General features: G+C 53.6%; 4 protein-coding genes across 4 annotated transcripts; 1 reads left to right on the forward strand and 3 right to left on the reverse strand.

Moving 5' to 3' along the window:
- Window positions 1-1,084: 1,084 nt before the first annotated feature.
- PG986_007651 (Proteasome subunit beta type-7) lies at window positions 1,085-2,004 on the reverse strand (the record flags this gene model as incomplete). Its single annotated transcript, XM_066843873.1, has 3 exons — window positions 1,085-1,692; window positions 1,759-1,909; window positions 1,975-2,004. 3 exons carry the CDS (start codon window positions 2,002-2,004, stop codon window positions 1,085-1,087), a joined length of 789 nt encoding a protein of 262 aa, XP_066699985.1.
- Window positions 2,005-2,931: 927 nt separating this feature from the next.
- PG986_007652 (uncharacterized protein) lies at window positions 2,932-4,554 on the reverse strand (the record flags this gene model as incomplete). Its single annotated transcript, XM_066843874.1, has 1 exon — window positions 2,932-4,554. The coding sequence occupies one exon, from the start codon at window positions 4,552-4,554 to the stop codon at window positions 2,932-2,934; it is 1,623 nt and encodes a 540-aa protein (XP_066699986.1).
- Window positions 4,555-9,624: 5,070 nt separating this feature from the next.
- PG986_007653 (cortical protein KAR9-domain-containing protein) lies at window positions 9,625-12,864 on the forward strand (the record flags this gene model as incomplete). Its single annotated transcript, XM_066843875.1, has 1 exon — window positions 9,625-12,864. The coding sequence occupies one exon, from the start codon at window positions 9,625-9,627 to the stop codon at window positions 12,862-12,864; it is 3,240 nt and encodes a 1,079-aa protein (XP_066699987.1).
- A 1,326-nt stretch (window positions 12,865-14,190) lies between these two features.
- On the reverse strand, window positions 14,191-16,580 carry PG986_007654 (glucosamine-fructose-6-phosphate aminotransferase; the record flags this gene model as incomplete). The annotated part of the gene is made up of 6 exons (XM_066843876.1): window positions 14,191-14,411; window positions 14,469-14,493; window positions 14,549-16,043; window positions 16,127-16,358; window positions 16,440-16,488; window positions 16,554-16,580. 6 exons carry the CDS (start codon window positions 16,578-16,580, stop codon window positions 14,191-14,193), a joined length of 2,049 nt encoding a protein of 682 aa, XP_066699988.1.
- Between the last annotated feature and the right edge of the window lie 3,722 nt (window positions 16,581-20,302).

The following is a 20,302-nucleotide window of genomic DNA, read 5'->3' on the forward strand; positions in this document are numbered from 1 at the left end:
AGACGGGGAGACATCACATTGAGTGATGGTAAGTTGATTCCTCGCTACGATTCTTTTGAAATAGGAGCTCTTGCATGCATGGTTTGGCGTACTGTGGATTGGCTTTGATACGATACCTAGCATTTGTCGTCGGCGTACAGGGCATATATGCATGTACGACGTCAGGGGGTTATGAGTTTGCTTAGAAACAGCATGAAATACACTAGATGATGGCCTCTCTCCGTGGGAGGCAGATGGAGGTAATGCGATAAATGTTGCACTCCGCCCACCTGGTTTTGGAGCAGGGTACCCTCAAAATAACCCACATACAGTAGACATAATAGAAAGGACATCGGTCTCATGAGAGGATATCGCTGCTACCAAGATGGCATGTCTTGAGACGGCGGCGGCAACTACTTCAGTACCTGCTTGTGATGCCAAAAGACCTTCCTCGGGTCCTTGTCGTAATCTGTTACTTGCTACGTGATCACCTGGGCGGGGAGAAACAATCTCTTGCGGTGGAAATGTCTCTAGAGTCTGTCATTGTTTTCATCCCCGTACCCATGCTTGCCAATGGCCGCCACATGATATGGTAGCAATGTACTACAGCAGCCGTCGAGTTTGAGACCTTTTCTCCATTCCCCGCCCATGATATTGTTGGTTCGCTGCTTCGCTGGCTTTCGACCAGGAACATGCTCGTGTATTTGTGTTAGAATTCTGAGTGAGGAGGGAGATATCAACCCCGTCCACTTCCACTACAGATGGGCTGTTTGAACACAAATCACGAATAGGTATGTATATGAGATCTCGAGTAGATAAATGGCCGGCTCAGGGCCGGGCCCATATAGATCACGAGATCGTCACGCAAACTGCTAAGTTGATCGATATAATCAGCCTGCGGCATGAAGAGAAGTTATTCCAAGGGTAAATGAGGTCCATGATGCATTCCCTTGGGTCCTCGTGTAATTAGCCACGAGCCGCAGCTACGGAGAGTACTTGGGCGCGTATCGTACATCGTCAAAGAGCTCTCCCTCTAATTCGTCACGAGAAATACATAAGCCCACGGTGTGTAGCTAGTTATCCTTCCATCATCCCTCCCCCATCCTTAGACCGTCTGGGTGCCGTAGCCCTTGATCCGGTCGGCGAACGCCCAGCTCTGGTTCTCGAGCTTCTCGTCCTCCTTGAGGTCGACGCCGTCCTTGGTGATGACGGCGATGCTGTACTTGTCCATGCTGCGGGCGTCGCGGTAGAAGAGGACCTTCATGCACTCCTTGATGACCTCGACGGCCTTCTCCTGGGTGAGCTGGGCGGCCGACTCCTCGTCGGGGGCGTAGCGGCGCATGATGGGCTGGGCCAGGACGCTGCCGAAGCCCGTCGCCAGCGAGGGGCTCGTGAAGGTGGTGCCGAGCAGGTCGGTGGCAGCGAGGAAGGGCTTCTGGTCGTCGTCGAGGCCGGCCACAAGCAGCGAGTTCCAGAGCGGGTCGAACTTGGAGCGGCGGTGGTACATGAGCTTGGACAGGTACTTGTGCAGGTTGCGGGCGTTGAGCGAGTGGCCCGGGTCCGACTTGTAGGCCTCGTCGATGGAGAGCTCCGTCAGGTGGCGGTCGAGGTACTGCATGTCCGAGACGTCGCCGCCGAAGCCGACGACCGAGGTGCCGGCGAACTTGCGCAGGCGCTTGACGTCGGTGAAGCGGGCGAGGGAACCGTACGAGGCTGTTCACAGATGGGAGGAGATTCCGGGTCAGCAGAGGACAACGAGGGAACATGGACAAGACTTACCGAGGTTATCGGCAGCAATGACTACACCATCCTTGAACTTGATGGCGACGACGGATGTTCCTGTCACGATGGGCTGTTGTGTGTGCTGTGTCGGGCCGTTGTTTGTTGACATGTAGGAAGCATCGTAGGCGCCGTACACATCGTCACGAGGCTACGCAGGACACAAGAATTAGCGAGGAGTCTCCAGAGCGTCGCCAATCCCCGTCGAGAACTCACACGACCCCAGGCTTGCGGACGGTGGTCCATGGTGCTGGATGCTGAAGGGTGCGGGAGGGTGAGTGTTGCCGAACGATGGTTGACGATGCGTCGCTCAATTAATTACTGCAAATAGCGGTGGTCAAAAGAACAAGTAAACGAAGACGGTCTGGGAAACGGGTCGATAGCCGGCCTGTTGGGAAAGTGAGGCTCAGTTGGAAGGAAGTCTATCGGAAGGTTGTAGTGTAGCTACAGTCAGGCAGTCAGTCCAGTCCACAGGCGGCAAGGCACTGCAACAACGTCGTCACGGTTCTGCCTTCGCAGCCGGCCACCTGCACCTACACCGACCGGACCCTCGCCTTAGTAACTGAGAGGCCCTGAAATGGAGCTGGAACTGGAACTGGAACTGGAGCTGGAGCTTGGGCCACCCACGCTCAAAGCGGATCCACACCCGCCCGCAGGACAGTCAGTCAGTCAGAGTCAGTCAGCATGGAATGAATGCAATGAAGCTGACATTGAAGGACTTGGAAGTCTTTTTCTTTTCTTTTTATATTCTTTTTTCTGTAGCTGAAAACCTTTATTAATCAAATTCACCCGACCAAGGGGCTACCTATGTGAATGTGTCCATGGTCTCTACAAAAAAAACAGAAAAAAAAACAGAAAAAAAAACCCAGAAACAAAACAAAACAAAATACATGTGAGACCAAGATGTTCCTTGCTCTCTTTCGGTGATGCTGCTGCAGTCATCGGGGGTATATCGTTTCAAAACCTAATGAACCTCGGAGAAGCGTCTCCCTGAATGTATCGCCGGATATCTCCCTGGATGTCGCCCTGAATGCCCCCCACTCCACGCCTGTCCCTAAGTATATATATATATATATCTTATCTGCAACAAGCCGCCAGACCAGAAATGCCCGCCAGCTTCTTCTAGAACAAAACCATGAATCGTGACTCTGTCTCAAGCCCCTCTTCCCCGTCTCACTCGGAAGCCACCAGTTCGGCTGTGATCTCCTCGCGCACCTTGCGGCACCACTTCCACAACGCCTCCTCGAGCTCCACCCACACATCGCCACTGTTGTTGTACACAACACCCAGGACGTCCACCTTCAACATCACCTCCCACCGGAGCTCCGCAGCCTTGATCCAGTATCGGAGGTTGTCAGCACGCCTGTACGGCTTCTGTGTGTCGGCGTGGTACGACCCAATCGTTCCAAATCGTCTCTTGGACTTGCGTACTGTCGCATTGTGCAGCTTGACCAGCCGTACTCCGTTCTGTAGGCTTTCCAGGAAAGGCGTCGGCAGTTCTGCCGCTTGGGCGGCCGGCGTGTAGGCGGGAAGGGGCTCATCGTCCGGCTCCATAGACCGCAAGAAAGCCAGTTCCCTTTCAATCTCCCGTCCCGTCCAGTCGCCCCTGAGCCATGCCCATCCTTGCCTCTCGACGCGCTCGGCTTCCTCAATCTCTTCCTCTTTCTTCAGCATGTCGCGGATTCCCTCAATCCACGAGGTCATGGTGGACCGCTCGTCCACGCGCGGGCCGCCGACAAAGTTGCGCGTGGCCATGTGCTTGAGCGTTTCCATCACCGCCAGCAGGTCGGCCCGAATCTCCTTCTCGGATCTGATAGTATCCAACATCTCAGGCTGCTCGTGGGACGTGTAGAAGTTCTTAGCTGCCCGGATCGCCAGCGTCATTGTGTCGAGGATCTGCATGCCTTGAACCTGGTCCACGCCCTGCTTGGGGTTTTGTGAGTTTGGCGGGTTGGACGGGGTTGGCGAGCGTGACGGGATGGGAGGCACTGGGCTGGTATCTTGCGAGGGAGCCGGGGACATGGACTGCTTCAAAACCCGACTGGCGGCATCCAGAGTGCTGTTCAACTCGGCTTTGAGCTCCGCCATGGTGGGCGGCTTGGGAATCACCTTCTCCCGATGCTTGTAGGTGCTCACAGTCGGCGGTAGCACGTTAGGATCGGCATCCTCAATATCATCCGAGTCATACCCGGACTGCTCATCGGTAGGAGACTCGGCCATCGGTCCTCCTGCCATGCTGTGTCCATTATAGTCTGGACTGCTGCCCAAAGAGGGGTACGATGAATCGCCATCCGACCCTGTGCCCTTGGGGTTGAGAAACGAGGATGAATCAACCGAGGACAGATCCAAGGTGGCCCTCGGGTTCCTCTTTCTGGCAAGCTGACCTCCCTTCCCCTCCAGCAACCCGGTTCTAGCGAAGTAGTACTGAAGATGTGCGATGCTTCCCAGGCTCAAGACGCTCTCTCTGTGCTTGGCACTGGCGGCAAACTCGGTGCCCTCGGGTCTTGTATACCCCCGCCGGACAGGGCGGTCCATGAAGCTCTGCATTGAAGCTCGGTTGGGATTGGGATTGGGTTTGGGGTTGGGGGTGCCGTAGCTGGCTGACGACTGGCGCGAGAGCGATGGACTGGCCAGAGAGTCGCGGTACGAACCGTCGGTGCTGGAGCCACGAGAGGTGGTAGAGTCGTTGGATACAACGCGGGGGTTTTGTTTCATGGCCTTCGAGGGGCTCGACTCGGGCGAGGGCGAGTTGCGGCGCACGACAGGGGGTGCGTTCTGGCCGGAGGTGGCAGCCATGTGGGATGGAGCTTATGCGAGATGTCTTAGTTGGGTTGGTGGCGATACGACGCTGCAGCTAGTGAGGCAGTAGTAGGTAGGACCGGCGAGCTCGGCAGAGATACAGCGCTCGGGGTACTGGAGGACTTGGAAGAAAATGAATATGGGAAGAAAATGAAACGACAGTCGAGTATCGGTTGAAGAACCACAAGTTTGTAACGGTATTTGCAGAATAGAAGGCGAAGAGTAGAAGGGGAGGGATGGGAAAAGGCTTGTCTTGTTCGGGTGGTTTCCGCTTCTTGCCTGAAGCGGAGTGTTGGAACAAGAGGAGGGAAAGGTGTCGTCGAGGTGAAGCGTGGGCTGGTGATTACTTGGAAACTAATCTAAGGAGTGGATGGGAAGAATGGCCATTGGCAACAACGAACGTTACGCTACGCAAATACAAATGCAGCATGCAGAAAGGGAAACCGTGGGAATCGAAACTAGGAAGTAGGTAGCAGGAGAACGAACGGGCGACCAGGAGTGGAAGCAAATGCAATCCATACAATATTTATTTCTTCAAAAAGGTTGCGTCCCGTACCTTCTGATTAGCCTGGCCTCCGGCTGCTCTGTTCATTAGGTACCAACAGCACAGTACCTGGATGAGACGAGATCAGTTGGTCTGGTATCAGCCTGGTCTGCCGGTGTCAAATGTGTCAATGTGTCAATCTGCAGCACCACCGCACGCACACCCTCTACCAGACTCCAGAGCGTCAGGGTCAGGGGTTGGCCCGACTCTTGCAAGACACTACAAGGCACTGCAAGGCCATGCCATGATGTGAGTGGCAGAGTCACGCCCGGCTGACCCCTCTCGAGAATGGGTGGTGGTGGTGCATGCATGCATATTCCTGTAATTGGGCCGGGCTCTAATAAACCTACTATGTACTTTACTTACACACGCCTGTTGCGCCCTGCCACTGCACTACCCTGACTACCTACCTGCCACTACAGTGTGTGCCGCTGCGCTCCGTCACAGTAGTCAGGTCATGGGCAGTGAATGGAGTGTGGGGAGGGAGCCGAGTTCCAATGAAACGGCTGCTTTTCTATTTTGATCCGGCCATGCCTGTTCGTTGCGAACAAATCACAATCTTAAAAGAAAAAATGTTTTGCCGCCGATGCGATACGAGTCGAGTCGAGTCGGGTTGGACCTGTACATACACGAGAAACATTGGAGTTGGGCGATCTGGAGGAGGCTATAGCCGTGTCAAATCAAATGTAAGAAAAAGCAAGTTGCATGCAACGCACCGTTTTCTGTCACTCAAGCCATGGCCGGTGCCGAATGAGAGACGATTGATATCATACTGAGAACCTACCTAGGTAGCCAGCGCTGTGTTACGGTAGTCCCGACCGTCCGGGCAGCAAGGTTTGGCGTCCCAATGTGAGGGAACATTCCATGATTGCAGAGTCACTCTGCTCAAGCTGCACTTGGCCCTCTCGCAACGAGTGATGATCACACCTCCACTGCCCAGCACGAAGAAACGGTGTTCCCACGTGGTAATTTGCCCATCTGTGCAACTCCAATAGAACCCTGTGGACCCCTAGAAATTGAGCCGGCGACGTTTTCCTCCCAGCGATCCATACGAGCACCCAGGCACCAGGCACCAGGACAGGCTGACAGGACAGGACGACGGAAGAAAGCAGTGGTACCAGCCGGACGGGGCTTGCCACTGCTGCAAGCATTACGCTCGTACTCGTCTTCTTGCCATCAGCCAAACGTCGCGTGCTGACATGTGCTTTATCTTATACTAACGGCGATAGAGTGACCAAGATGAGAAATGGGTAGATTGGAACTGCTAGAGAGGACAATGGTCGTCGTCTAGAAGCTAAAGGCAGGTAGGTACATGGTGATTGCTCCCGAGAGGACCGGACAGACGGTACCTAATAAACAGACTTCCTGGTGTTTATCCGTCCACATGCACATATATACAAATGCATGTATATGCATCGGTCTAAATGTCCAGCACAAAACCAGTACGTATAGCTTCATTGCCTCCTGCGGCTCTTCTTTTATCTAGAGATTCATGTGCCGTATTGAGTCCAATAGTGCAACCTGATGCAGAGGTGTTCACATCACGGCATCCGAATCTCTGCAGTGCATGCAGGACGCATACATACATATGTATTGTCAGGGCGCACTGCCAAGGATGGATGGCATCTCCCAATTTTGCGCCACCAAGGCCATGATGGGTTGGAATATTGGGTACCTCTTCCTCGGGTATGCAAGGTACCATGCAGCCAGATGTGGGAGCAACGTAATCTCACCTCTTACATTACAGTACTGTTTTGTGAGGACGGGACCCCATAGCGACTCGACTCAATCCAGCATCTTTCTCCGAGTCCTGCACAAAGGGGAGGGGCTGCAAGCTGGAGACTTGTCCATAAGTTAGTTCATTTGACTTGTGTGAGTCGGGTAACGAACATCAGCGGTGATATCGAGTGCTCCCCTCTCGCTCTCGGGTCGAGGACTTCGAAATGTTTCACTTGCATCTAGCACTCGATGGATCATGGAAGGAAGGGCAAGAAACCTTAAAACGAACCAATGGCATGGTTATCCTTACACTGACCCTTCCTCCTACGATGGTCCCCGGGTACAGAAAGAGGAAGGTAAGGTAGGTATGTAGCGTTACATGCGTTCCTACGTCTTCGAGCTTTCCCGCCACCTTGGTTGGGTGATCTTATTACATATGACGCTGTCAGCTAATAGAAATGGCGTCAGTGCATCCAAACAGAATAGGCAATCTGCCAGCCTGCCCACGAGCCAGCGCCGCCCTGCCCGTCCTGCCCGCAGGGGTATCGCACTCTCCGCCAGAAGGGTCCACTGCTAGCCGAGACGCACGACCATTCTCACCCGTGCACTTGCCAACGCTACTTAGTTTACATGCTACTCCTAGCAAGAAGTACCTAAGCTACAGTTCAGTCGTCCCTGAACTCAGCAGCATCTTTGATGGAACATAGTGTCGTGTCGGGCTGCTGCTGCAAGTGATCCATCCATACAACATCTTTATGCCAATATTGATATGTCGCATATGTACATGTAAGTATGCACACAAGAGCTGGAGCGTCGATCCGACCCGCGTAGGCAACTGGGATAGAGAAAGAAAGGAAGAGAGAGACCGCCTACTCAACCTTCCACCTCTCTAACGTTTGGCAGTTTCATACATATATCACATCAATGATCTACAACGTAAACCCTAAAGACCGATGTCGCAGTCGTCGGTAGAGATCCATGATCCATCCAATGACACATCATGATCTGCATCTGCAGTCGACTCCTAGCAGATGCTCTCCGTCGAGGGACATGCGTAGTGCCCTCAGTAGCTGTCTATTGCGAGAAATCAACCATGAAATTACAGCAGTGGAATAGCTTCCCTACCTACCTACCTACCCACCCAACATGCACACTTATAGACACCATTCTTGATCTCGGATGATCGTGTTAAGGAAGCCGGTTTGCCTGCCTCTCATGGACCGTGTGTCTCAGCAGTCTTGTTTTATTCTCGCGACGTGTCGACTGCGGGCGGACCTGATCATGTATTGGCCAGTGTAATTTCGATTGCGCACTACCCCTAGCGATGGCGGGCGATCCTTGGTTCCTGGTTTCCCTCCTAGTCCGGGGGGATTCAACTGGTAGGGTCGTGGCCGCCGTGGAGCAAATGCATTGTCACATTATCTAGCACCCGGATGAGGAAGTAGCAGAGCGAAGTCGACGATGTGACTGGCCAGAAGGGCCTGGCTCGCGCTCGCTGGTAACAAGCCCACCCAAGGTTGATGCGCGCCTGGATAGCGTCGTATGTACTTCGTTCCCCGGGGGCCAGACGGGCGAGAAACGAATCTATTGACTATCGGCTCGGTAGGTCGCTTTGGAGCAAACATCTATGCAACGTAAACGTGTCGCCGTCGCGGAAAGCAAGAGAGAAGGGCCCCGAAAAAGACCAAAAACCCAAAAGCTATTACAGCGTGTGTCGCAGTTTTTCTTGTTTCCTTTGCGTCTTCTCTCGTCGTCGCCAGCGCATAACTCATGCCCATACGCCTTCTCTCTTCCCCTCTCATGTAGTCGGGTCATTCTGGTTGGCTGCTCTCCAGCTATCTAATAAGTACTTGGAGAAGAAGATTGAACACCCCCAAACACTTCCTTCCCATGTGTTAGGCCGACGGTGATATATCTTTGTTTTTTGTTTTTTTTTTTGTTTTTCTTTCCCCTTGTCTGCTCCGTTTCTTGTCGCTCTTTTCTGACACCTGTTTCACTTTGGATTTTTCCTATTCGCCCGTCTGGCTGTCTTGTCTTGCAAGTGTTTCTCGACGCGGAACCAATTGCAACTGTCGACCTTCTACGCTTACGGATTACCTCATTTTCTCCGTATAAAACTAAAAGTCCCCCGACTACGTACGACGTCTTCCTTTTAAGTTGAGACGAAGCGAAACCCAAAAAGACCACCCATCCGACACAGCTGCGCATCCGTAGCCGTAGGATAAATGCGCCTGATATCGTCATCTAGACGCCCCGACTCCACTGGACAAAAACTACTGCTTGCCGGCCAGTGGTAAGCCACGTCGCGCATCATCACACACACACACACACACACACTGACACTACACTGACACTACACTGACACTACACTCACACTCACACACTCACACACTCCCTACACTTTATCCCTCCTGCAATCCATGCGCCTTGCATGCTGCAGACGGACGCGAAAGCATCCAGTCAGCTTCGCCAACGTAGAAGCTCCTCCTCCAACCGCACTGCACTGCAGCAGTAGCGGGCCAACACTCGCGTGTCGTCTACATTTATTGCCTCCAGTACAACGGCCTGAAAGCAGTACCGGCACGCACGCAGAAAATTCCCTTGATTCGAACTGACTGACAGCCTACCTACCCGGTCGCTGACCAGGGTTCGTAGGTATCTGGAGATTGCGTTAGGCAGCGAGCCCAGGGAAACTGGGCCCTATCATATCGGGATTACAGTACCAGTGTCCAACTCGAAGCCCGCAGCTCGATCGCTCAGAGGCTGCCAAATTGGCCCGCAGTTTGGCGGGCGGTCCAGTGTAAATGACAGGCCTACCTCACGCGGCAGACCCGACTCTTTCTGGGTCTGCAGCGGCGTTCGCTCATTGTACTCCTTCTTCTAATTTCCAGACGCAGCAGCAGCAAGAACAGGAAGAACCCACGGACGTCTCCATTAGGGTGCCGCCAGGATACCCCGAAAAACCCAATGTGATAGGTCACCAAGATGCCGACGCCGACCTAGCCTTAGAACCAAGCACCCTGACCTTCTCCGATGTGCCAAACGACCTGCTGAAGCTGGGTCCGCTTGATCTAGAACCCCAGCACTTCGACGACACTGCCGCCTTTCTCGCTCCGAATACACCACCATCAGGCCGCAAGCCGACACCGCTCAGCCGCCACAATTCGTACAACAACCCGCGCAAACCTTCCCCTGGCCTAGCTGCGCGCCTCAAAGCCCTTGGTTTTGGTGGCGGAGGATCGGCGGATAGGCAATCATCGCCCTCGCCCGCCCCTGTCGGCCGACTCCCTGAAGACACGCTGCGACTGCTCGACGAGAGGCACCAGGCTAACAGCTCCGCGGCTGACGTTGAACGGCGCGGTCGCCCCTGGAAGGGCGCGGGTGCCCCTCTTCAGTTGCTGAGATCCAAGTCGAGCCGCAGCAGCCTATTTTCGAGGAAAGACCACGACGAAGAGAAGCCAACAGAAAGGGAAACCGACGCCCAAAACCCGCCGCCCGAGGCCGACGATTCGGCTGCGAAGCCCGACCTCCTACCGGAGATCGTTGCCGCCGCTCCCTTGGACATGGATACGAACAAGTACCGACTGCCCGACCACACCAATGGCAACGGGACAAAGGCTCTATCAGACACCAAGCGGGAACATCTCGAGCGCGAAGTGCCACCTCCGCCACCGCCCAAAGACACGCCGCCCGGAGGAGCTGCGCCTGCCGAGTTCAGTAGAGATGACACCTCCTACTTCAACCCGCTCGGTCTGCAGCGCCCGGGATCCATATATACCATATCCAGGTTATCCTTCGCCAACCAGCTAGCGCAGCTGACGTCGCTGCAGTTGCCAGATGCCGAATCCTTGTCGGGGAAGATATCGGCAATCCCAACAGCCCAGACAGCTACCAGAGCTTTGATCAGCGCGGCTGAACAGATCCGGATGTGGATACATAAAGCTACCGATGTAATCGGAGGTCTGGACAGTGACGACGACGTCGAATGGGCGGCCGCAGGTGGCAGAGAGGGCTATGAGGATGTTGAAAACGCCATCGCCAGGTTCGAGGAGCTCATCAATGTCTATGTTAGCGCCATCGAGGAACTTCAGTGCCGCAATGACATCAGCGTAGTCTCGAGCGATGATCTCCAAAGAGCAGTGACGCAGATGGAGTCCATTCTTATGGAATGGGCCAAAGTACGCACAATCTTGAAAACTGCCAAGAGCCAGGTCGAGATCGCAATGGAATGGGAAGAGCTATGGGACACCGTTCTTGGCGAAATTCAGAACGAGATGGACGACCTCACCCGCCTAGTCTTCGAGATGGAGGAACGGAGGCATAAGTCAATCATGGCAGCCGCCAGTGGGGATAATCTTGACTTGGGTGATCTCGAGACCATAGTTGAGGAAAACCCAACGGCAGCAGCCCGCAACAAACGCTCCAGCCTGCTTCCTTTCTCAGCCAGTCCAGCTACGCCTGCTACCCCGACCATGACGCAGGACGACGGGAGTCTTCTTGCTCTGTTTGCTAGGATGCAGCCGTTGCGAGCCTCGTTGGACTTCCTGCCGATGCGGCTCTCCGTGTTCGAGACCCGAGCGTCGAGGTCCTTCCCAACTGCCTGCGAAGAGCTGGAAGAGCGGAGGACCACACTTGAGACTGCCTACAAGAAACTGGAGAAGGACGCCGAATCTTTGCGAAAGGAACTCGGAGAGGACAAGTGGATTCTCGTCTTCCGTAGTGCTGGCCGTCAAGCAGAGAAGATGATCGAGTCAGTCGAAAGGAGTGCCGACAAGTTGCGGGAATCTGTGGACTCGGGAATGCACTTGACTAACCCACCCGTGCTGGGCAAGAAAATCGAAAGTTACGAGGCTAAGAAGATGCACTATGGGCCAGCTATTGAGCGCGTCCTTTCTATCATCGATAGGGGCGTGAAAGACCGGCTTACCGTGAACGGGGAGATTCTACGGTTACACACCGAGATGCAGACAAAGTGGCAAGATGTCAAGGAGCAGATGAAGGAGCTGGATGCCATACTGGAAGAAATTCAAACCGATAAAAGGGGGCAGACTCTTCGTGATTCCATCTCCAGCCTGCTGTCCAACGACAGATCCACCATTGCTAGCGGCAATGAGACTCCTGGCAGCTCTCCACCGTCATCTGTCGTCATGTCTAACCTCGGGTTGGAGCCTTTTACTCCTTATGGAGGCAAGAGTCGGTCTGGAAGCACGGGAAGCCATCTTCCGCAACCCACATCTACTCGGAGGAGTTCGCTCGCTCCGCCGTCTCATATTACCAGGAGGCCGGTAACGTCCCGCGTCTCTACACTGTCCTCCCCGTCGCCCAGCTTTTCCACCCCGCCCCGGAGCGCTTCCGCTACCCCCGTTGGCGCCGGCAGTCGCGCACCCCGGTCGGCTTCCAACGCTGCCGATAACCGACCTCGGTGGAACAACGTGGTCAACACAAGAGACTCGGACGTGGGTCACAACTTCAAGCCCCTGACTCTCACGACCCCCAGCCCGTATGCCAAGAGGAGTGTTACCCCGGTTCGCTCACACCATTCTACTGCCCTCACGCCCACATCTCAAAGCTCCAAGATTCCCACCCTACGGACACCCCATTGCCGAGACAGCACCGGGTCGCCTAATTCTGAGGTTACCCCGCCAAGACCCGGCGGATCACGGCTAAGCTTCCGAGAGCGTATTCTATCTTCGCCAGGTCCATACGCGCAGCAGACGCTGGCGGCTCGGCCTCGCCTCAGTACGCAGGCTTCGATGTCGACGCTGAGCAACCGCCGTGCCTCGTTTCACCCACCCAGACCCGAAAGCCAGACGGCCGACACGAGGCGGTCAGCTAGTTCCCTGGCCACTTCCCGACGCACCAGCATGCTTCCTCAACCTAGTTCCTTGAAGACGAGCACTTCTTCGTCTGCCAGTAGTGGCGCGCGCCCAGGAGGCTTGCAGGCGGGCTTTTCTGGCCTGCGCTCGACCGCACGCAAGCTGAGCAATGTGAGCAGTACTGGCTCCGACCAAGACGGCAACAACAAGCCAAGGTGGCGCTTTTGAGCGGTCTAGAGGACACGCAAGCCCCCCCTTCGGAAGTGAAATTCTATAGCGAAAGGAGTTCTTCAACGCTGCCATACCGCACTTTCTTCCTTTCGGCCCGTCTCCCTCGGACACGGTAGATACCGAGAGCGCGAGGAGTGGGCGTGAATGCCACCATTAATTTACGTCAGAAGGATCGAATACATACAACGATGGAGAGATGTTCTACGGGAAGGGATGGCCACACAGCAGCTAGTCGGAGACAAGCTCCGAGCCACGGATCAATCATATCATTTCAATTGCGCGAAATATACCCATGACGGAAAAAACAAGGAGATTGCATCGGTAGAGATGCAACCACTTAATTCCAGTCCTTTTTTCTTCTTTTCTCTTCCACTGTTTACTCTTATTTATTTCATCTTCTTTCTCTTTTACTCGTTCTTTCTTGATGTCATAAGCGAAACGTTCACACCTCCGACACGAAAGCAAGGCGAAATTGGTAGGTTAGGGTTAGAATCTTTGCGTGGCGTACTCAGATGTCACCTTTTTTTTCTTACGAAAAGGGGTTGGGAGGAAATTGCTTGTTTGCTTACTCGCTCGCGACCATCCACCCACACACATACACAACTCTGGCCGAGACGCGAGAAGATGGAAAACCCCCGTCCAGGGATTTGTCGTCGCCAGGCTGAGAGGGGTAAAATCCGGCATCGTTAGTCGAGTAAGCAGAGGAAAGCAGGAGTTGGAGCGTACGCCAAGGGCAGACGAAACCTGGTTCTACGAGGGAATGAGATATACCCATCTTTCTAGACGTTTTGCTGGGCCACGAGCTACGCGACTTCTGTCACTGTACATAGATTAAATAGTCAAGGGACTGCCTGTCCATATGATAACGAATTGCCATATAGTCCCAAAACTTGCTCTTCATCTGATCCGGTTACATGTATGTCACTTGAACGGTGCATGGAAGCAGAATGAAGGTACTTCAAGTGATCGGTTGACAGTTCATTTAGAATGCTACATTGGCCAAGATTTAGTCCGACATAAGCTGTGTAAGCCTCCTCTCGCTTCCCCGGAAGACCCCACGATTTATCGTGTGAATCCAAGCTCGAGAGTTGGGTCCATCTACCTTCTTCTGTATTTCCTTCATAGACATGTAACAGGCCAAGATGGCCTAGAGACTGTTCCTCTTGTCATCATGGTTCGTGCCGCCCCATGCCTGATAGGACATTTTGATCGTGTAGTCTTTTCCCAAACCAAACCCCATCGCCTACCAAAAGCATCCCTTTTACAGCCAACTCCATAACGTGAAGAGACCTAATATATTGAAACGCCACATCTGGGCGCTGCTTACTCGACCGTGACCGACTTGGCCAGGTTACGGGGGAAGTCCACGTTGAGACCCTCCATGACTGCTAACCAGTAAGCAATCAATTGCAGAGGGATGACGTTGAGGAGACCCTGCAGCACATCCACCGTCTTGGGCACCTCAATCTTCTCGGCCTCTTGGGACTGGAACTCCTCATCGCTGGGGTTGCAGATGACGATGGGCTTGCCACCACGAGCAGCAACTGTTAAAACCGAGTTAGCGTTATGTCATACAGTATAAGGGGGTAAAGAATACATACCCTGCTGATAGGCGTTGAGAGACTTCTTGAAGAGGTCATCCCGGGTAAGGATCATGATGATGGGGGAGGTTCTCGTCAACCAGAGCCAAAACACCGTGCTTCAGCTCACCCGACATGACGGCCTCACAGTGAAGGTAAGAGATTTCCTTGATCTTCAAGGCACCCTCCAGAGCGGTAGAGTACTGGCTACCACGTCCGAGAAGAAGCAAGGACTTCTGGTGCTTGAAGGTCCTCTGGCAAAGCTCCTTGATGGGCTGGTCGAGCTGGAGGATCGCTTTGATTTGCTCAGAGACCTTGCCGAGACCCTCCATGATTTCCTGGCGTCTCTGAATCTTGGATGCGCGGTCCTCACTGAGCGACAGGGCAAACATGACCATGGCAATGAACTGCGAGGTGTAGGCCTTGGTAGAGGCAACACCGATCTCGGGACCAGCGTTGACGTGGACACCACAGTGGGTGAGGAGGGAGATGGAAGAACCGACGACGTTGACAATACCGACGGTCAAGGCACCACGCTCCAAGCAGTATCGGAGAGCCATCAGCGAATCGGCAGTCTCACCCGACTGAGAAACGAACACGCAGGTGTCGTCACGGAAGACGGGGGCCTGTCGGTCCAGGAAATCCGAGGCAAGCTCGACCGCGATCGGAATCTCACTAAGCTCCTCGAAGACACCTCGAACAGCCATGCAAGAGTGATAACTAGTGCCGCAAGCAATGAAAATGATACGTCGGCATCGGCGGATCGTAGCGATGTAGGACCGGAGACCACCGAGGGTGACAGTCTTGTTCTCGACGTCCAGACGACCACGCATAGTGTTGACGACGGACTCGGGCTGCTCGAAGATCTCCTTCTGCATGAAGTGGTCGAACTTGCCCTTCATGATCTCCTGGAGCTCAAGCTCCAGGGTCTGGATGTTACGGACGTTGGAAGTGCCGTCGGCCTTCTTGAGACGGTGGATGTTGAGGGAGCCCTCGTGGATGTGGGCAATATCGTCATCCTCCAAGTACATGACCTTCTTGGTGTGCTCGACAATGGCCGAGGGGTCGGAAGACAGGAAGAACTCGGCGGGCATGGGCATGCCATCGTCTGTCATGAAGGCGCGCGACTGCGAGCGGTGCAGGAGCGACTTGTCAGGGGCGCCCAGCATGTTGTTGGGCGACAAGAAGTCACCGGGGGTCTTCTTGAGAGCGGCGTTCTGAGAAGCAGCCTCGGCGGGCAGAGCACCCTCCTCGGAGTACTCGACATCGACAAAGTCGACCTTCATGCGCTTCTGAGTCTTGACACCGATGACAAGGGGAGAACCCTTGCGAGCAGCAATGACCTCATGGGGGTAGTGGACCGACTTGAGCAGCAGACCATAGGCACCTTCGAGCTCGGTAATAACGGCCTTGGCCAGGTCGACGAAGTCGATGGATGGGTGCTGGTCGTACAGGTACTTGGCCAGCTTGGCAATGCACTCGGTATCCGTCTCGGTCTCGAAGCGGAAGCCCTTGGCGCTCAGGAGGGTCCTCAGCTCCTTGTAGTTGGTGATGATACCGTTGTGGACGACGGAGAACTCCCAGTTAGGATCGGAGCTGCACGGGAAAAGGGGGTTAGCATGCCATTAGATTAAAGGCTTCGCAAGCTGGTTGCCAAGTCTAGCTCGAGGATCTTTTACCGGTGGGGATGGCAGTTCAGCCGAGAAGGGGGACCGTGGGTGGCCCATCGAGTGTGGGCGATACCAGCATGCGAATCAAAGATCTTGGTCATATCGGGCTTCTCCTCGTCGATCAGAGCCTTGAGCTTGGCGACCTTGCCGACCTCCTTGAAGGCGAGGACGGTGTTCTTCTTGTCGCCATCGACAGCCAGACCGGCCGAGTCATATCCACGGTACTCGAGGCGTGATAAGCCTGTAGAAGGGGTTGGGCATGTTAGCAACGATTCTGGACTCGACTGGATGGGCTAGCCAAAGGTTGGAATTGACCACTTACCGTTGATCAAGCACTGGGTGATGTCGCCTCGGGACTGCTCCACCAGGTACTAGACGAGGAAGTCGTGTTAGCTATTGCGCTTGCTTGCACACCGACATCTGGATAGAGGGGCACATCTCGACCGCCGCTCGCCCTCTCCATTGGCGGGCAGTATAGGTGTCGAGGTCGGCCAAGAGCAGGCGAATTCGCTTACGTTGACGTATCCAAAAATTCCACTGCAAGGAGGTAAAAAGTTAGCATGGTTAGGTCTTGCCTTTGAGTGGATTGGCAAAGTTTTTCATCTCTTTCTCCCCGAGGGCGCAGGGAGAAAGGGTCAGAGAGCGAGAGCGTAAGAGAGCGAGTATGCGCAAGCTGGGGAGGGATGCAAGCACCGGCTGGCCGGGTGGGAGAGGGGTAGTTGGTGAACGTACCACATTGTGCAGTCTAGTTGAGAAACACGGCAGGAAACGACCCGGGTTGGTGGAGGGGGAAGAAATGGCAGGTAGGAACTAGTATCCGAGATCTTTGCTTTCTCGCTCGCAAGCAAAAAGAGGGTATCAAGAGAGAGAAACGAAGGTATTCTGGGATTGGACGATGGGAGAAGTGAAGAAGAGGAAGGGGGAGGAGGCAGGCTGATGTAGACTGTCTTTCATTCTTCTAGTAGGAGGGTGGTGTGGGGGGGGAATGCCCTTTGTCTTTATGGGCTTTGAAAGCTGGTCAGTCAGTTTACCTGTCAGTTACTGTGCACTAGGCAGACTTGGCACCCCGGTTGCTGCCTACCCCTGGCTGATTTTGCTAGTAGAAGGAGGACTACTACTCCTACTACTGCTGCATCCATCACCTACTTCTCACTGCCCCTACCTACCTAGGTTACCTACTGACTGGCTTGACGGTCTGCATCTCTGCCTGCTTACTCTTGACTGCTGCTGCTGCTGCTGCTGCTGTTACTGCTGCTCCCACCACATTGTACACCAGGCCAAGGTAACCACACGGACACATTGCTTCCATGGATCTACAGTCCCCAACCTTACCTCGTAAAACACATGGATACCTCCAGTCCCTTAGCTTCGATTTCTTTGAGCCTTCTCTTTGATGGGGGCTGGGCGGTCGTCAAGATTGTCCCGAGTAAGAGGTACCGGCCTCCCGACCTAAGAAGAGGCTTAGGAAGGAGGTAGCTACATCATTAGCTTGTGTATGTACATACATCCATACTTCTTCCTCCTAGATGGCTCTGTCGAAAGACAACAGAAGCCAACATAGGTAGGTAGGTACTATCTGTCTATGCCAGTATCAGTATGCAAGCAAAGAGAACACACACACACAGGCAGACAGGGGCCCGACCCGGGCGGTGACGATTCGCAGCGCTACGTACGCTAAGCCGCGACGTGCTACTGGATCTCAGCCCGCTCGCTGTCCACTGTCCCGGCTGGGCCCAGGGGTCCATTCTTCTAGACTGCTTGCTGACTGGCTGGCGGCGCTGAGTTTGATCTGTTTCATCCAGCTTTGAGGCCAACAACACATCAACACACCTATCTATCATCCACTGATCCATGCCATGCGTGGGCCTGCCTGACGGTCGGTCGCTTCTTCCCGATCTTGTTGGATCTTCAACGATATTTGATCAATCTTTTTTCTTCCTCAGATGCCAATGTCGCGAATATCTTTGGACGGCATGTACATACCTAGGTAAGCTGTTGCCATCAATGCCAATGCCAATGCCAATGCCAATACCTAACCAATGCCAATACCTAACCAATGCCCAGCCCCATCCCGTTGGCCTGGATTGGATTGGTTCAATCAGCACCAGCATGGGCATGGGCATGGGCATGGGCATCGCATCGCATCGCATAACCGCAGTTGCACCTGAATGCACCACTACCACACCGCACGTGCTGTGGACCAGCCCCTCCATTCCATCCCATCCCATCCCATCCCATCAACACAGCAACACAACAACAATGCCATTCACCACCACAACATGGCATCATCCAATTCGTACGGTGACATAGCTTAGGCACAGTATGTTTTACTTGTTATATACATGTATCTACGATGCATCCCATTGCCTGCCGAGGTAGACATAGATAGCTCTACTTGGGAATTTGGCCGGTCCTGCTTCAGCCTTCTTCAGCACTTGCGCAATTCTCGTTACGTAACCCCCGCCAGGAGCGTCTTCATGTTCGTATGGGCGTACATAGCACTCGAGCTCAACATGCGAATCGCAGGTAGCAAGTACAGATGTATTCATGTAGGTACGTTGGTTGGGATGGCTGTAGATGCGGTGTCATTTACAGTGCTTACCTGGACCCCTGTCATCATCTCATCTCTATGTATTCTCCCTTCCCCCACTCGATTTTCCGGCATACGAGCTTCACAGTGACACAAGCACGTTTCCGTTAAGGCGATGCACCCGAAGAAAACCTGTTCAACAGTAGCCGGGCCTCCTTTTTGCTCTTTCTGCTTGTCTTCTCTCTCTCTCTCTCTCGCCCTCCTTTTCTGCTGTCTCGGATTTCTCTTTTCTTCTCTTCTCTCGAGCGATCTGCAGAACAAGACTCGTGTTTTCTGTCGTCCTCGCCCTTAGCGAGAACTCTAGCGTTCGGGCTTTCTGTCAAACCAGCAACCACCGTAACCACATTGCACACGCTCGGTAGCACTAGACTGACTAGCAGCCAGTCGGCGGTGGGGGCGGTCTCGGCCAGCTTCACAGCCTCAATCTTCAGGGGACGCCGATGAGAAATCGAGGGTTTACGGCTTATTTTTAGTAAGTGAACCTGCTTTGGGAATGGGCCGGTATTTCTTTCTGCCAGACCCTCCTTCCTTCCTTCCTTCGTCCATGGCTTTGAACACGAAAGACATGGAACCTTGCAGCAGGTCAACGTTGAGTTGAGAGGAGAGAAGATCATCGCCCATCACCCACCCACACCCACCCGCCATTGGCCATGGCTGCCGGACGTGGAAGTATCTTCCGTTGGCCGGCCCCGAACTCGATATCTGATCGCAGAGGACTGCACATCAAAACAAGGCAAAACTGGCTCGCTTCTAGCCCATATTCCCCGGCACTATTATGCAAATACCATAATGTGACGTCGGCGACCGGCACCGAGTGTGTCTGTGGCATGTCAACCTGTATTATGCATTGACTGTGTATATCGCAATGATGCCCGCCAAGGCAGTCGAGCAAACACCAAAATCAAGAAGCTGAAGAAATCGCTACCCAACCAACGAGGTCGTATTCAGATTCTAGCCTAGCCTTACAGAGGAGCGCTTCCTCCCGACGCTGCAAGCCGAGGTGGCGCAGTATCGTGTCTACCGAAACCTTTGGGTCGGATACCGCACTTGAGACTAGGTACATGTAACGCAATGCTGCAGCTGTACTTGCATTTAAAGATAAAATGCATATATAACAGTTTCGGCGTATCAATCAAGTATTATATCTAGGTCGCAATAACGTATTTAATATTTATAAAAATAGGAATAGAATAGATTCGATCTTCGTAAAAATACGAACAGAATAAATTCCAAATGTCGAGTATTAAAATAAAACGTCGACGACAACAAGCCAACACTGCTAGGCCGGTAGGTGTCAAGGATGTTGCATAAACCACGTATGCAAAATGACCCACTATTGTGTGCTTATATAATTCAGGGATAAATCCATTTTCACCCCTATCTACCTACCTACATTCGTATTCCCGCATTCATGAAATGTTCGAAACTAGAAGTAGCTCTCAAGTGTGTATGTCTCTCTGGTAAGAACTCATCATGGGAATATACTTGATTATACTGCATTTCAGCAGGCCAGACTCTTTAGTACGCCGGTACTGCACATACACCATACCCCTGGTTTTGACGATTTTTATAGTATGTGGTGTTCCTCCGAGTTG

Source organism: Apiospora aurea, assembly GCF_038362705.1.
Source record: "Apiospora aurea strain CBS 24483 chromosome Unknown utg000005l_segment0_segment0, whole genome shotgun sequence".
NCBI classification, from domain to species: Eukaryota; Fungi; Ascomycota; class Sordariomycetes; order Amphisphaeriales; family Apiosporaceae; genus Apiospora; species Apiospora aurea.